Genomic DNA, 19,049 nt, shown 5'->3' on the forward strand with positions numbered 1-19,049 from the left:
ATTTCCAACCCTTATCTCATCTGCGGTACAAGTGTCAGGAACCTGCCCCTCTCTCAGGCTGACATTGTCAGACAGCTGAATGAATTAGATATGCTTAGCACACCAGCCAGTGTTAATCAAGGGCTGTATTGAAGAGGCCTTGTTTAAGAGGTGGTTTGAGATGAGCTTCGGTCCATGTGTGGCTTACGTAAAATGGTAGATTCGTCACGGCGGGACAAAGCGGGCGAGTCGGATAGGGATGGCACGACGTGACATGAAAGCATCGAAGGACAAAGACTTGTTTTTCATGAAGTAGGCTGAAAAATATCATTGTCAGTCACTCCATCTGACAGACTAGGAACTGTAAAGCAAAATAACGAGAGACTTATCTTAGATCTGCCGGGTGTAAGCGATCATGTGAATATTGTGTAAACATCTTGTGTGGCAAATCTTTTTTTTGCATATTATTACACAACTCACCGAAATCCTTAATTCTGATTGGCTAACCACATCATTCAGTGGTCCAAATTGTTGTATAATAACCACTAGACTTGTCTGTTTATGCATATCCATATATATTACCTGTTGTCCCTGCCAACCATTCTCCTTCATTGTGCTGGTTTCATGTGTCTCATAACACACTCTTCTTCCATATTAAAATCATTTTAGTATTTCCATCCCCTTTTATTTATTTATTAGTCAATGATGCACATAAAAAAGTGTGGCCATAATCACAAAATAAACCTCTTCAGGATGATTCAGTTCTTTATTAACCTGTCAGGGTTTATTCTGACTGTAAATTATGACATACCTAGCCACAAATAAATAGTTTTTATAAGGAAAGCTGCTTATATGTACACACTGCTGTTATTTCGACAGTACATGAATGGGAAGATGAGTATTGTAAAATCCAGTGTCCATTTTTAAAAGGACCGTTATACATTAGCTTTTGTATTTTTTGCATCTGCACCAAGTCATCGCCAGCAGATGTGCTCCGAGATATGATATGATCAAAGATCCGAAAGATTGGGTCACACTGAACAAACTATTCCTTTTATTTTAGCAATTTTCTGTATTGTTGTTTGAATTAAGGTTCACAGGGACCTACATTTGCTGATGCCTGCATTAACAAAGAGTGAGTCAGTGTGTCTGAGAAAGAGAGAAAAGCAAAGCAAAGAATGGAGTAAAATGAGAATGGAAGACGGTATCAGTAAATTACTGTACCTCACAAGAAACTGTAATAATATTTTCGATGTGGACTTGACCTCCTATAAATTACTCTTTGAATTTAATAAGCCTTTATTACAAACTTGCTACCTTATATGCATTTACCGAATTAATCAGAGATTAATAGCAGTGCAGTGGCTAGCTTGCATTACTCTATTTTACCGTACTAAAAAAAAAAAAAAAAAAAAAACACCTTCTAATTAGGAGAGATGATCTAGTTTTCTTTAATGAGAATTGATGGATATTCTCCTGCTCCGTGAAACCCTTTCTCTTTTGTTCCACCCCCCTCCTCTGCTGTCCCTACGAACCCAACTGCAAATCAGCCACTTCTATAAAAATGGCAAATGAGACTGTGTGTTTGATTAATGGGCTTAATTTTCAGAGGATTTGACTGTGCTACTATAGTCCACTTCACCTCTAAAGCTTTCTGATGATTAGATTTAGACTGTGTCAAGAAGTCAAACAGCTTAGAGACAAGTGTCCCTGAACCCCTACCTTTACTGCCATCCCTTCCCTGATGCACTTGCTAACCATTGACACCAACTTAAATCCCATATCTTACATCCTTCTTAAAGACTTTTCTTTTTTTTTTTTTTAAAGTTATATGTTGCTAATGCTCCAAACCTCTCTCTGATATTCTGGACAGAGTGACTTTAAAGTGTATTCGTATCAACTGGTAGAGATGCTGTTTACACTGTGGTTTATTTTCACATTTAAGTTTGTGCTTTATGAACACAGCGCATGTGTCACAAAACTAGTCAAGATGATTAGGATCTTACAAGTGGAGTTTATTTGTTTGTGTCCCCCATGTCAGAAATTTCCACATTAATATAGAGTTTAATGTGTGATCACAGGCGTGCATCTAATACATATTTTATGGCTTCATATGTGGCTCATCTGATCAGAATCCAATTTTGTAATATAACATGTTACTGTTTTGAGTGTTTAATAAAAAAACACAGTTGATTCTGTGCCGATGCCAGACTTACAGAGATATTTTTAGTTTTGAAACCTTCAAGTTACAATTAAAAAGAGTCCCTTTCATGTATAAAGTATTTAATTCACTGGATAATACAAAAAACAAACATGTTAAATTAAAATATGATTATATGACCGTTCAAAATTATATAATTGGTGTCAATAATATATAAGACTTTAATACTTATTTTATTATGTTTCAAATAAATGTGGTCTTTAATTTTCTAGCAATCAAACAATCCTGAATTTTTTTTTATTTTTATTATATATTATATAAAAATCAAGATATTAGAATGATTTCATAAGGATCATGTGACATTGAAGACTGGAGTAATCACTTTTAAAATTCAGCTTTGCATCCTAGGAATAATATTAAAATACATTAAAGTAGAAAACATTGATTTTAAATGTTAATATTATTTCACAACATTACTGTTTTTACTGTATTTTTTATATTTACTGCATTTTTATCAAACAAATGCTGCCTTCATGAGCAAGAGAGTCTTTTTTTATTTTTTTATTAAGATAAATATCCATCTTTCCGATCCCAATCTTTTGAAAGGTAGCGCAAATTTATGTAAAAAACCACCAACATTTAATCGGGATGAATTTTGGAATGTTTGCTCATGTTTGTCTCTTTTTGATGCCATGAAGATGCAATTTTACTCTACTCAGCAACCAGCAGTTTTATCTTATCATTCGTTAAAGTCTGCATTTACACAGAGGACCTGGCTTTGGAGAAGCAAGAAAGAGCACAAGAATGTTTCACTGGCACATCTCAAAATAAACTCCACTCAGCATAAAAGCCAACATCACTTCAATCTGGTCCAAGAAACACAGCAGAATTTGGCAGCCTTGTAGAAGTTTAATTGAGTAATCCCATAAGCCAGTGGGTCAATCCTTGTTATCTCTCCACACAAAGATGGCCACTGCATTGTTGACTAAATGTTGTCTCTAATACTTTTACATAGTGACATATGATAGAAATCCTGTTAATACTGCATGTGAAGCTGGGCTTTGATGATGTAGGACAAGCTAAAACTGGGGCTTTCCCCAAGAGAAACCCAACATTGTCTCAAGGGAGACTGCCTTCACTGTTTTCTCTCTCTTCTATGCTTTGGAGAAAGTTGACATTGCTGCTAGGAAATGGTTTTGTACTGGTAACACTGCTATGTACAGATTTTGGAAATAAAGAAAAATGAAAAGAAAAATAAAGATTCAGATCTTCATATGAATATGTATGTATGTATTGTATTGTATTGTATTGTATGTATGTATGTATGTATGTATGTATATATTTAGCAAGCAAGAAAGAAAGACAAAATCAGAAAAAATATTTTTCAATTTCAAAAAAAATATTTAGAAGCTAGAGAATGGTGTATGTGTATGTGCATGTGTTTGTGTTATATATATATATATATATATATATATATATATATATATATATATATATATATATATATATATATATATATTGTTAACGGTAGCGGTTAACGGTGTGTTATATATATATATATATATATATATATATATATATATATATATATATTTTGTTAACGGTAGCATGCACATAGTTTAGCAAGGCAGAACAAAAGAAAGAAAGCAGGAATACAAGCAAGCAAGAAAGAAAAGCAAGCAAGAAAGGAAAGCAAGCAAGCAAGCCAGCAAGGAAGAAAGGCAGGCAGGCAATACAGTAAGAAATCAAGAAATAAACAAATCGATTTCTATTTCCTATTTCTAAAAATGTTGGCGAATTTTGGAATGTTTGCTCATGTTTGTCTCTTTTTGATGCCATGAAAAAGCTTTAGAAGTGAAGCCAGGAAATGATGTCGGCTGGTTTCCATTCAGATCCAGACCCTGAAAAACCATCTGTGGATGGACATTTAGAATTCAACTCGTGACCTCATGATAACGTTACATCAGCAGAAGCAGACAGAAGTTTGGAAAAAAAATGATTAATGAATGAAAAGGACCCACTTCAACCCAGTCCACCTTGTTTGCATCATCAGTCCACATGCGATCTGCGAATACGATAGATGCTTCAGCATTTCTCTGCCCTCAAAGGCCCAACTGGAGACACAGATGTGTGCTGAGAAGTGCAGCGATCTCCAGTTTAACAATGCTGTTAGCCGCGTGCCCTAATAATGGTAAATTGTCATTTCATTAGCTTTAATTACTAAAGACAGTTAAGAGCAACGGGGTAAACACAGTGTAACTAATTTTCAGAGCGTGCTGTAGGTAATTCTTCAGGAAGATTGTTCGAAGGCTCTCCTGATTTCAGCACACGGAAGGCAGAAAGTTATTTGCAACACCTCCTATTGAGAATACCTAAAGGCCTTTCCAAATGGCATGGTGACAAAAACTTTCTAATGTGTCCGATATTCGGATGGCTACTGTGGAGAGGAAAAATAGAGAACAAATTGTGAGTGTTATGAGATTATGTAGCTGGCGATGAGGTGGCATAACTGCTATCCTGCAGTGTCAGAAATACTATGGAAGACGGCCAGCAGGAAATGGACCTGTGTGTATGTGTTACAAATAGCAATAATCCTCTATGTTGTGAATTTTAAACGCAGTACCAACACATACCTACTACTTACAACCTGCATGATGCCAGCATCTCTATAGAAAGGATGGAGGTTGCTGCTCTTTGGCGAACCAGTAACCTTTTGTTTGGTAGAGAACAGTGCAGTAATTTGTTCTCATGAAATGATTCCAATCAATATCTGCCACAGGAAATACCGTGATTGCAATTGGCAGGCAATGTTCACTATCGTTATTTATAAAACGGTCCAACCGAGCTCAATTTTGGAGAAGTCTCTCTGACAGTAACATTTATGTTATATGAAGCAGGGTGTGTAATTGCCTAATTCAGTTTAATTAAACAGTTCTTACATTGTTCTAAAAGTGTTTCAGAGGCAGAGTAATCAATGCCATGATTATGACAATGCCCCATTCATTCAAGCTACATACTGTATTTAAGAAAGTTGTTGTAAAAGTAGATCTCAACTGAGAATTCTGCTATTGATCAACAAAAAGTAATTTTTTCATGATCACTAGACTATAGAGAACAATCAAGCAATAAGCACAAGATTCCATGGGGTTGCTGCTTTGTTGATTATCAGATTTGTGACTAGGCAGTGTTATATTAGACAAAACATAGCCGTTTTTTTTTTTTTTTTTGTTAGAAGAAAGGATCTGTTGCTACTTCCATTACAACGTGACTTTAATTATTTCTTTAGCAACAGAAATTATTTTAAAAGAAGACACTTGATCACACAAATAAATACACACATCTTACATAATAATAATAATAATAATAATAATAATAATAATAATAATAATAAAAGTAATAATAATGTAAGACATCTATCTATAACCTTTTCTATCAGTAACAGTTGTAAAATGTTTTTTAGGGTTTAGAGAGTGTTCCGGAAATGCATGCATCACTCCTTTTAAAATGAACTTTGTTATGATAGAATGAGTGTCTCTTTGCCTTTCTGAAGCACACAGAAGAAAGTGAAAAGAGCCTCATCAGAGTAACACGAGAACGAATAATGAGGTCTTGTCTTTTTTCAATACTGGAGTGAAGTGGTGAGATGATGGAGGATATGGAGCCCTACAGATGTAGGGGGGTAGCAGGTGGAGCAGAGAGAGAGGCGGAGAAATCCGCAAAGAGGATCCTGGAGGAGGAAATAGAGATAGTCTTTAATTTGAGACCAATTGCACAGGGGAGATGGAGCATCATGCAGCAGACACTTGAGAATCGTCCATCTGCAAGGCAATAAATTCCATGCGTATTAGCATCCAGTTTCTCCCACACTCTATATCTCTCACACAGGCACACAGAATCGTTCCCTAGGTACAAGCAGTCTCTTTATGGATATGTGAAAACATCGTGAATGAAAAACTGTTTGTTGGGCTTAAAGAGCACACAGGTTCTGCTGTAGAAGGGTACAGACTGCTTTCATGCTTTCTTTAGGCGGCTGCCAGACGCAAATAACAAAGCTTACTTCGATTATAGCTAATGTCTAAAGAGGGATGTATGTGCCCCCGAAAGCTGTTTGAATTTGCATACACTGTCATTAAAAGGTAAGGCTGGGATCACTGTGCTTCAGTTTCCAGAGTATTTCAAAATGTAATGTCTGTAGTTAATTACTGTGTTTAAAAGCAGTCCTGAAAAAAATGCCATTTAATTTTTTTTTTAATACTATTAAAATAAAATAATCAATTTGTACATATTTTGTGTAGAAGGACGGCTAGTGAATCCACAATTCCTGTATTCCAGCAATGGATAAACTCTGGCTTTCAAAAGCCATTCATTGTTCCAAGCAGCACAGCACAGTGCAACAAATAAAAAAAAAAAATGCACTGGAAACCAATGTGAAAACTTCTGGCATATCTTAAACTAACAAGGTGTATTCAAGAAGAGCAAACCTGCATTTTACAGAGAACTACTGGTATTTGCCAACCATCAAATAACAAATTCTCTCACAACGCCTGCACAACAAGTGTATTAAACTATTCAAGCATGCATTTATTTTACATGCTACACTGCCGGTTAGTCTCCATTTACCCCAGACAAGCACTCATCTCGAAACAATCAGAAGATACTGTCAAATTGCACACTTAATCAGAGGTGGGTGGATGCTGATGAAAACCCTGTAATATAGAACAAAAACTCCCCATTGTTCCCTTGCACTGACATCTGCAGCATTAGATGTCCTGCTCTGTTCTCTCCTTGCCTGGCTAACCACCCACAGGGGAATGGCCAGCTAAGCGGCATTTACAGTGTTCTCAATTGGATACGATAAGCTAATTCCACCGGCCGGCATTCTGATTCCCTCTAATGTTATTTTTCTTTCTTTTTAGCATGGCCAGCCTGGCCCCGAGCAGTAAAAGTTGAAATTGGACAGCTTTAGATCGTCCGATTGCCCGAGATATTCAATTACCGGAGATTAACCCGTAAAAACAAGTGCATCTGGCGCCATCTCTGATCTCACAAAAGTCTGTCTAAGGCAAGAGACTACAGACAGAGGAACTGCCATATGGAGAGAAAAAAATATATATTATAGCAACTTCCTTCTTGATCAGAAAAATTACTTGAGATTTTTATATATATATTATTTTCTTACACAGCAGGTACTTTACATATTTTAGTGATAAATGTTTTACCTTCAGCCAAACTAGCTGGGACGGACTGCTTGTGATGTCATGACAGAATGAGACCTTATCTTATGAATATTAATTAGATTAATAGTACTTTAGTATGTAAAATACTATTTAAACGCTGTAGCCATACAGAAATGGTAAATATCAAATGTGGATTTGCTTGAATTTTAAGGACTTTAAAATATACCACACCAACATGAAAGTGCAAATTCAGGTCAACTTCACACTGTGAATGAATGAATGAATGAATGTATGAATGTATGAATGAATGAATGAATGAATGTAATCATATACCCTAACTCAAAACTCACATATATAGTAATCTGAAGATTGTAGAATCTACGATTCTAAAGCATTTCCTCTTTTCAGAGCTGTCAAAATATAGCATCAATAATTTACTATCACATTGCAAACAGAATATACATATGGTGCAATTTTGCTTGAACTGTTGTAATGGCAATGGCATATAGTTAGTTTTTACATAAATAGTTCAATCTACTTATATTGTTTTTCCCTCAAGAGTTCAAATAAAATGCACAAACTAACTTTTTACATTTTACATAATCATTACAGAATGCACAAACAATTATGCAAAGTTTTTGTCATGTTGTGTATTGTCATTTATCTACAAAAAGCTGTTAGTGTGCACAGTATTACGAGACCATTCTGTCATGTATTTTATTCATTTCCACCCACTATAGTAAATGTTTGAAAAACTCGAACATTCATTACTGTGGATTTACTTATTAAGAAGATTTATTATAGGGAGCAGTATACCAGGAAAGATACATTTAGAACTCAAACGGTCCATTGTTTGACAAATGTAGTTTTTGCTGACCAGCTCGAGAATCATCAAAAATATCACCCAGTCAGCATATGCATTGTTAATTAATCAGCTGTGGATTAGATGAGCCCCATCAATCCTAGTATTGGCAATTTAAACATGACATTGACCTGCTAGAACACTATGGCTTCAACAGATCCTTGCTAAAAAGTGGCTCATAAAATGCACCCTTTTAACTCTAACCGCACATTATCCAATGATCCAATCAGGCTATTGATTTGCTCCTGCCTGTCCATGTCTTAATCACTTTTAGACATACAGTGGGTATAGAAAAGAATGACCCAGCTTTAAAATAATCACATTTTGTTGCTTTACAGCCAGAAATAAAGATGGACATTTTTTTTTGTTTCCAGATGTATTTACTCTGTGCAACTTATAACATCCAAGTGAAAGATATAACACCAATATGTATGTGTGTGTGTGTGTGTGTGTATATGTATGTATATATATATATATATATATATATATATATATATATATATATATATATATATATATATATATATATATATATATAAAATGATGAGAACAAAAAGATGACACAAGGGTGTGATCCATTTTCCAACTCCGTGATTCAGGTTCATTTTTGGTCCTATTAAATTAACGTGTTGATACCGCTTTGCAATATTACTGTTTTTACTGTATATTTGGAACACATAAATGCAGTCTTGGTCAGCATAAAATAAATCTTTAAAACACAATTATCTGTCTGTTGCATGATGCTCTATCTCCCCTGTGCAATTGGTCTCAAATTAAAGACTATCTCTGTTTCCTCCTACACCATGATGCGGCAGTATGTGATGACAAATCTGAAAGTAATGCATTCAAGGGAAAAGATAAGGGAGGCAAAGGCTGATCTATCCACGTGGAGGTGCCTCTGGGTTTAGATTTCCTCAGAGGCCAATAACTCTGCTCGAAAAGGGATTATGCCAGTCCGAAGGTCTGGGTCACCACATATAGACTTGTTCCAATAGCCATCTATCGTGTTCGGCACACCATTTAATGCAGCATGGCCCCCCTTTCCTGCAGAATAATATTTACTGCCTGCAGCAATACGTTTGGAATCATGAAGGACTGAAGGCCGGTTCAATATTGGTTACATTCAGGTTGATATTGATTCTGCATAATCATTAGAGAAGGCAGCCTTTCACCCTTCATCTCATCGGGAAGGTCAGTGCTTTAAATTCAAGTCTATGTGACTTCATGAACTGTAGTGGCACTTAAAGTCACACTCTACAAGAGATACGGGCACTGCTCACCCAGAATATAAAGAAAGGGGAGCTGCTCCAGATTAGAGTGACCCGAAAAGACCGGAGCTATGTTGGTAAGGTGACTCACAATAAGACAACAGACTTGCATCCCATTAATATTTGGACACTGTGTGAATGGATGCATGAATTCAAAAAGTTCAGGCTTTATTCAAGGTCCTTAAGCACTCAAGGGCAAGAAGGCCAAACAACCTGAAGTTAATTTTATTTCTCAAACAACCACACAACATACTCCAAACTTTCACACACATACAGAAACTTGAGCAAAAAACAATAAACCTCAATAACTGACCCTATTAAGTCTTGATGGCCATAATTCATTACTTTAAATAAAGTGAATTCCCATAAACAGTTGGATTTTTTTTTCTTTTAAGCTGAAATACTACTAGAAGTTTATTCCATCCAGAGAGTATTGATTTTAAACTGCTATGTTTTACATTAATCAAATTGCAATTAATCTGTTTTAATTAAATGAATAAGAATTAAATATGCAAAGGATTATCTAAGTCATTAAAGCACTAATTGGAACAAAGCGCTTTTTATAATACTCAATGTCTGAACAATCATAAACTTACATAGCACATCTGAATCGATGCAGTGGTTTGCTAGATAACACTGCCTCTTGGTACCTCCAGTAAATAAATACATTTCAGATACAGCTCCAAGAATTCTCTTCTAAACCTCAGTTTTTGTTTTTTTTCAAAAAGAACATAAAAAGCAAGGAATTCTCCACAGAGAGGTGGGGATCAAAACAAGACAATAGTAATGAAGCATTCACGTAGCAATGAAAAATGCAAAGACAAAATTAAGAATACAAGCTAGCACAAGGAAAAGGCAAAGCGGAACATAACATGAGTGATCCATAAAATATAATATTCAAATGTATGCAAACAAAAGCTTCACAGAATGATAAAATGTTATCATGGGAGGGAATACAAACAGAATACAGATAAAACAAGGGATGTTGAGACATCAAACTAATGAGGGAAAGCACAACTGCGTGTGGCGTCATCCTCAGGGAATGACATTGGGGAGTTTTGTTCCCGAGACCTGAGAGCGGAGACCTTTTGAAGCTCCTGGTGAGCCAGCTAGCTGAAAAAAGTAGGTTATGGAGATTCAAGTGCATACAGATGCAGGTCAGGGCTGCTCAGCATGCATTATTTTTTATTTTATGAAGACAACAAAGAGACTTGCGTGACTGTATACAAAGCTCACAGGGACGAGTGATGTAACTTGCTAATCATTTAGCAGGCACTGCTTTTTTTAATAAACACACCTTACATAACATGCAGATCCGCTGGATGGTTTAATATCCTGGTTAAAAGCTTCATATAAAAGAGGCTGATAACTTTTAACCAATTTGGTTACCACCATCCCAGATGACAAAATCATATTAGCCTTCAGAACATATGCATTAAAATCTGCAATCGCTGAACAACATGGGATGCTGAAAAATGTCAATGCTGATTTTGAAGGGCATGATGATGGTAAGGTATAAATTTGCTTCGGTATTTGAATTGTGATGGATCATGACGTCCTTGCGGCCTTCACCTTCCAGTCAGTCTTTCTTACCTCTATAAACTGTAAATGTATTCTTCATCTCGCTTTGAATGGGAATGTTAAAACCTGTGTCTCAGTGATTGTGTCTCTATGTTTTGATCAGCACAGTTAAGGCATAGTGAAGGGAGTGTTAATAAGTGCAAGGGAATTATGGGAAAGGTCATCAATTAAATAAAGTGTAAAAGTCGGATTGCAGTGGCGGGTAGTGCTATTTGATGATGCATAAATCCATCCAATGATCAAGGGCAGGTAAGGAACATACTTTTATTACAATCGACTGTCTGCGAGCCATTCAGAAGTTGGTCTTCTTTATTGATCTGAGACCTGCATTGCACTTATTTCTTATAATGGCTATAGTACTCATATAATAGCAACATTCTCAAATCTATTCACTATTTAACTTTTTCATGGTTCGGTTTGTTTCACGGTTTTGGTATGGTTTGTTATGTGCTATGTTTATGGAAAAACTATACTTACAAAAAAAAAAAAAAAATATATATATATATATATAATAAAATTCTAACTATGAGCAACAGCATAAATAAATAAAATATAGTAAAGATACAAATAAAATAAACCCTGATGTTCATTTTTTTTTTTTTTTTTTTTAGTGAGGTGTAGCATTAGTTTTTAGGTACAGACATTTAATAAAGTAACCAAATGTAAAACAGCATTAAAAATTGGACTGTATAAATTAAAGATTATTCTTTATTAAAGTACAAAAGCTTTGAAATCAAGAGCAGTGCGTGATTTCTTTTTTTGTTCCTGTTCGATTAATATAAAGACTGTCACTTTAAGAGAATGCAGTGATCCAATGTCTGCTGAGGGATATTTACCAAGACAATTATTTTTGTGTGAATTTGTCCATTTAAACACAATACTTCAGAGAGAGCTTAATATTTGAGCGCTCTGGATCTTAAATGTTTAAATGAGTTTAGTTTAAACACAGATATCAATGTGTGCTGTTCAGGTCTCAACTGTGCACGCAAGCTATCAGTACCTGGGTGATGACGGAATAAATGACTGCTCATACGACATTCGCATTGAACAAGAGTGAATGGTTTAATTTATCTGTACTATTAAACAAATATTTGGACCCTAAACCTACTGTAAAAAAAAAAAAAAAAAAAAAAAAAAAAAAATATAATAATAATAATAATAATAATAATAATAATAATCATTATTGTTATAATAATAAATAATATAAACATTTTTATTATTTTATTAAATTATATTTAATTATTCTATTTAAAAAGACATACAAATTTGGCAAACTAGCTAATACATCTTTATTAAAAATATTTTAAAACTGTATTTAAGTTATTTGCTGAAAATCTCCCTCTCAACGAGAATTCACAAATCAATTCAGAAAGATGAATGCGATCAAAAATATTCTAGAATCAACTTCTTTTGACATCATTGACTGGAATTTAATGGTTTTGAGTGTTTCAATTCAATTCAATTCAAATAAGTGCTAGGTGGATTTTCAGTTAATTATGAACTTAATTTGAGTTGCTCAAATTAAGCAACAAAATGGCTTTACCAATACATTGAATATAGCACCAGAGTTAAATTAACACCCGGCTCGAGAGTGATGTTTAAGTGGAGCAGGATAAAGTTGCTACAGTGACGTTTTCTCACAAGAATGTGTTGTTAGTATTTGAGAAGAAGCAAAAGGCTAATGCAAGCTTTAGCAGGTCTTCTTGCTTCGGTTTCCATTTATATACTGCTAATCATCTCATGGTAGTAAGAGACATGATTTCCGTTCTTCATGCTGTAATGTCACAGGTGGTAAGACAAAGAAGGATAGAGCAGGACACGAGAAAGCAAAACCCCAGTCCCTTTGTTTTATTAACACAAGTCCATTTTCTAATGCAATCTCTGCTAATTAAGGTCACCATACCACATCATAAATATTTCTCTACACCCACACACAAGGTCTGCAAGCTGTGGCAGCATCGCCTGAGGCTTGGATCTCTTTCTTTCTCTCATTCTTTTTCATACTTCTATTTCAAGGCAAAAAAATAAAATAATAGAATACATTTTCTTTGTATCGGTGAGGCAGATAGGAAGAAACCATTTCCAAGATGTTCAGATGTTTACATGTTGACCACTAAATGACACTTCCTACCTGAATACAGACACTTTTGTGATAATATCATATAACATAGCTTTCATTGATAATATAGCACAGTCACATAAGAGTATTGATCGTGACCTATGACCTTTAGGGCTTTGAGAGTAACCTGGAGGGGTGCCGGTGAGTGGCAGCCTTGACATTTAATTTGATTTCCATCAAAAGAGTACATTCACACATTATTATATTTGCAGAATTAGTTTTAGATGTTTTTTTTTAAGTAAAAGGGTCAGTGTGTGCAAACTGTGTGTGAACCAGACGAAGCCATGAAAAAAAAAAAAAAAAAAACTTTAATGAGGCTTTGATCTTTTATGAATCTTCCTTTTTTTTCCAACTTAAACACTAATAAAGTGCGTAAAAATAATCAACAAGACATCCATATTTTTCAATACACACTTAGTATTAGTCACAGACTGTGCTTAGATAATATATATTTTTTTACATATATAATCTTTAATCAAAAAGATAAAACTTTTCTAGTATGCACTATACATCTAATTAAATGCAATCGATTCCACCCCAATGTCATGTATTACACTTCAAAATATCAGATTATGGAAGAAAAAATGGGATGCAAACAGTGTTCCATGTTGATCTCGAGATCCAATCAAAAATCAGCATTCCTCAGTTATGCATACCAAACTAACATCTTTGGCTTATACAACACTAACTTTGAAAGCACCACTAGAATTGTAACACTATTATATACAATATATATATAATGAAATCCAATGTGCAAATCAACATTGGAGCCCATTAACTTTCATTTTCAAAGCATATTATTTTGTGTTCCACAGAAAGAAAGGCATTTATGTTTGGAACAACATAATGGATGGACTATCCCTTTATCTCTGCACATTAAACCGAGGTATGAAAAGCATTCTAACATTAAAAAAATGACATGCTTCACCTTCAAATACAAACACATTTTTATTAACCTTTGCTATGGCTAGCAAACCACAGCAGTGTAACCCATGCAAAAAGTTTGTGTTTTTGTGTGCTAGTTTGTGTGTGTGTGTGTGACAGGGAGGCAGAAACAGAGTGAGACAATAAACGTGTGTCAACAGGTTCACATTAATAACCCACACCTCAGCTGTGCTACAATTTTGCAACTAATTTAATAACCTTTAAATCAGCAGTTCTTACTGCAGTGCATTACAGGAATATAGAACAAAAGACGCTAGAACCAGAAGCTCTTGCAGTCATTTATAGTCTACAAAGTGAATATGTGAAAGTATTATTTAAAATGTCCTGAAATCATTAACATTAACCATTAAGTGAATTTCAGAAAGGCTCTCTGAAGAGATAAGGCCCATCTCACACTCACATTTACTAGCTTGTATATCTTACAGGATGAGAACATTTCCCGAGATTATTGCTATACAAATAAAATATAATCCATATTCATATTCATGTTCCTATTCTCTTGGTATTGATTGCAAGAGAAAGAGAGAGCAAAGTAGAGGGAGATTTTTTTTACGGCAGTACAGACATTGCATCAGGGTTGATCTGCGACGTGTGACCTCTATTTCATCAGGCTCCTTGACCCCGGCTGGAAACAGTGACTATTGATTGGCCGGAGGAATGGACATGAGCTGCTTGGCTGTTCTTTATTCTGAGATCATAACAGCGAGGGAACATTTTATTTGATGAAGTCAGGGAACGGCACTCTCTTCAGGTCGACTATGTGTGTGTGATCGTAACCTAGCTATACTTTAGGGACAAATTTGCAGAGAAATGTCCCCGGAATGTAGTTAAATCTGACAAAACTCATTTTGGTGGAGGTCCTCAAAGGGGAAAGAGGTGGATAAATAATATATATTTATATACAGACTGCCATAAAAAATTTAAGGGACTATAAGATTTATTTAAAAGATTATTTTTCATTTTATTTAAATATTTTTTTGAATATATTTAAGAATATTTTTAGCAAGTGCATTAAACTGATCAAAGGTAATGGCAAATACTTTCATATTGTTCTAAAAATGCAATTTTATTTATTTATTGTTTTCAACTGTGAAATTAAGTAATATGTCAAAAAACATTATATATATAAAAAATAAATAAATAAATAAATAACTTTGATAATGGCAGGGATACCATATCATTTTTATGGAATAACTTTATAACAGCTCCCAAATTAAAATACTTATGAGGTGGACTATATGACTACAATCTTTGCTACCAAATGTTGTAATCCAATCTGAATTTAGTTTTGTCAATATACCAAGACATTTAGAATTGATTCCATTTACATTTTACATTTACCACAAATTGCCACAAAATATGTGTGAACTAAATTCATTTTGATTGATTGGACTTTATTCTTGCCATGAATATAGCCTTAGAAGATGGTATGGCATTTAAAAGAAAAGAAAGAAAGTAAGAAAGAACTAAATTTTTCAGACATTAAACAAAATGTACAAAGACGTCACCATAAAAAAAGATTTCAGAAAAGATTTGAAGGTAATTGCTTGTGATAATATGCATATTTTGAAGTGCAATTTAAGCACATCAAAAGTAAATATACTATGGAAACGTTTCCTGTCTATCTAAAAGCACTGAGAACCTCTCCCTTAGACTGGTTACATTATTGATACCATGCTCAAAATTGAGTGCTGAGCCCTGTGTTTCAGAGTCATTGCCACTTAAGCTCTTCTTTAGGAAAGCAAGCATCTAGATGCCACTCACAGGCTTCGACAGCAAACAGAGTATCTCACATTTGCGTGAACAGTGGACTCGTGATAAACTATGAAATACTGTACTGTATGTACCCTTGTTTATAGCAAGGAAAATGTGTGCACTTGTGTGTGCTAAAGCCTATATAGTGACCAAAAACAAGAGAACAAGTCAGGATTTATCTCTTTTACTCAGAAGTGATCCTCTAACACTTTTGAAAAATTCAGTTCGGTTCAGTTATTTGCCCTTTTGCATGTTTGACATATCAACACCGAACCCCAACCTTCAGATAAGCGTCTCTTTCACATTCAACCGTTTTACCTCAGTCACCATACTGCTCTTCGATAATGGAAATGAACTGCATCTTTGAAGTCGAGTCACGAGAGATATTACAAGGGGGGGAAATGCTAAAGCCATTCCCTGGTATCATTCCCCCTCTGTGATCCGAATCCATGTTATCAAACACAAATTTGTCATTACAGAATTGAGCTCCACTGCATCATATTCTGCCATTAAATTGCCTTGGCTTGGCGGATGACTTCCTAAAGGCCACCTCATGCTCTGACTGATAGTGGCCTGCGATGCCCCAGATAAGAATCATCCGCTCGGGCTGAATGAGATGAGGGAGTTGAGTGAAGGGGTGTTATATGTTACTCACCTCCACCAGCTTGTTGGCGTGCTCGCGGAAGACCTGTGCATACTCCTTAACCTCTTTCTCGTTCCCGCTCTTGGCCGCCTCTATCAGCACCAGCAGAGGGACGTTTGTCTCCAGGAAAGAGTCAGATATGTGGTCCATAACAGCCTTCCTTAGCTAGGAGAAAAAAAGATAGAGAGAGCAGGGATCAGCTGATGTCCTACATAAACTGTCCAGCACTTGAACTTGTACTTGGCGCTCTGACTGAAAGGCATTTACAGGCTGTAAACTTTCGGTCTAACACATTTTCTAATGGAGACCTTAAATGTGTTCTGGCGTTAAAAACAGCTAGATGGAGCGCAACGGAACTGAACAGAAGGTGCGCTTGTAGGTGCATTAGCTCCAATACGCCGTTATGTAAACAGTCAATACACTTCTGATGCTTCAAGAGGGTCTGTAAAACCTGGAGAAAGGCACCATTCACATCCATCTAAATGGCAGTTTTCACCTGGAAGTGTGTGATTTGAAATTTGCCATTTTCTTTATGGAACTACAGAGCCGTTTGAACCAATTACCCAGGTGTAAATGTCTGATGGCAAATATATCATAATAAAAAATACATGACTACTCTTGACATGGCAATGTTTGGGCATAGCAAGTGAGCAAAACATGCTAATTCTAGAGTACTTTCAAAGAAAACAGCAGACAATGATGGAATAGTAAGCAACTTGAGGTGCCTTGCTTAGGGGCACAATACTAAAAGCTCATGGCTTGCTAATTGCGGTGATCAAGATAGCAACCTTTGCGTCACTAGCCCTGAGCATAAGCCAGTTTCACGACATCCTAAAATATACAGGCATGCATTTTGCCTTGAGGTAAGAGAAAAGCTTAATATATCTTAAACAAGATATCTAATTATTAACAATATTACCATAAGTGCTCTTATAAAACAGGTTACAGCTAAGCATTGTTATATAATTGCCTATTTTAGTAGCAGAAACACATCATCAGCAACATTCACAGTAATATGCAGAAAAAGACATTGGCGGCTATTCTAATGGGGCAGTAGGTAGAGTCCCGTGACACATGTACTCTAATGGTTGATGGGAAACATTCTTAACAAGCAATAATTATCATTCAGTGAGGCATGCACATATCTTAACCAATTAAAAACCCTGTGCTAGGCCATGGTTGGCAGACAGTAATGATAAATTATGGCTGAATGCGACACATAATCCATCACTAGCAAACTTGGCCAGTCAGAACTTGAGGCTTGAGATTCCCTAAAAGGGGACACATCATAAAAAAAGAGGATTTCCTTTTGCTCAGTTCAAAAAATCCTAATAAATCTGTATAAATTACATATGTGCGGTTATGAGGTTGCATTCACACATCAGTAATCATCATCTGAACTTCTGAAAAAGGGCTATTCATATATTTTCGTAAAACTGCACATTTGTGCACACTTAAAAAAACGCAGTAGCAAATAGTCAGATGAAAAATGTCACCAAATTACTGGTAAAAGAAAATTATTTTTTGCAAAAGTCAAGAGTGTAAAATACAGACCCTATCTTTGGCAAGTAAGGAAGTTTAAGGCCACACTGGGCTATGGAACAGGTCATGAAACCATAGTCATGCTTGAGGACGTCATCTTTTCAATCAATGTGCAGCACTCAGTTGAGGAGTTCTTGGCCACTTGAGCATGAAATTCACAAAACAGAGCACACTCCATAGGTAATGATCCTTCTCCCCATGTGGCGATGATTTAATTGAAATGTTTTAATGAACCCTGGCGCTCTGTCTCTAATAACCTCTGGTAAAGGATGTGTGCTTGTCTTCTTAATGGTTTGGGTGCAACCCCAGGGAAAATGAAATAGAAAAATAGTGACCAAAATGTATCATTTTTTTCTGCTTATACGGACTAAAAAAATCTAGAGATGTACTAGAGTGTACATGAGCCATGTTCTGTTTAAAATAAATGAACGAACTACATACAAAAAATAAAAAGAAGAAGAAGAGTACCGTACAAGTATTTGAATAAATTAATAATCTTAAACTGGAACTCAGTCTGACAGCATTTCATTTCCCCAACCCCTTCTTAAAACTTTTTTTTTTTTTTTTCAGTTCTCACAGAGCTTGAGAGCAAGTGATCTGTCTCTGCTTCTTTATTTATTTATTTTTAGATTATTTGAGCCATAATTATTTTCCTTCAACATCAACCATGGCATTTTAGGGTCAGCTCCGATTGCATCTTATCATCATTATAACAGTGAGATTCATTTCTGTTTACTGGGAAAATCTCATTTTCATGCTGCGGACCCTTAAACCTTTATTTAATTAACTGCACGTTACAAACATGTTAAATCAAACCTGAAAAGCCTGTTAAATGTTCCAATAGCATAGCTAGCACTGGCAAGACAAGTATAGCCCAAAGTGAGCCCCCTCATGTCTAATGTCTTTTTCAAAGAGGGAATTGAAGTTATAGTCATGTAATCTCAGGACTAAATTGGAAAAAAATAGCTTGACGAATGGAGTGCTCCGCTGACTCCTCGCAGACTACAAAAACAGCAA

At 35.4% G+C, this 19,049-nt stretch overlaps 1 protein-coding gene across 2 annotated transcripts in view; it reads right to left on the reverse strand.

Annotated features, from left to right (window-relative positions):
• The window catches only part of ctnna2 (catenin (cadherin-associated protein), alpha 2), a 392,860-nt gene that overhangs the window by 64,255 nt on the left and 309,556 nt on the right, over positions 1–19,049 (reverse strand). For both annotated transcript variants that reach the window (XM_026273010.1, XM_026273017.1), the window contains one exon: positions 16,503–16,655. In XM_026273010.1, the coding sequence (XP_026128795.1) occupies positions 16,503–16,655 (153 nt within the window). The remainder of the gene's footprint in view (positions 1–16,502; positions 16,656–19,049) is intronic.

Source organism: Carassius auratus, chromosome 1 (assembly GCF_003368295.1).
Source record: "Carassius auratus strain Wakin chromosome 1, ASM336829v1, whole genome shotgun sequence".
Classification (NCBI taxonomy): Eukaryota; Metazoa; Chordata; class Actinopteri; order Cypriniformes; family Cyprinidae; genus Carassius; species Carassius auratus.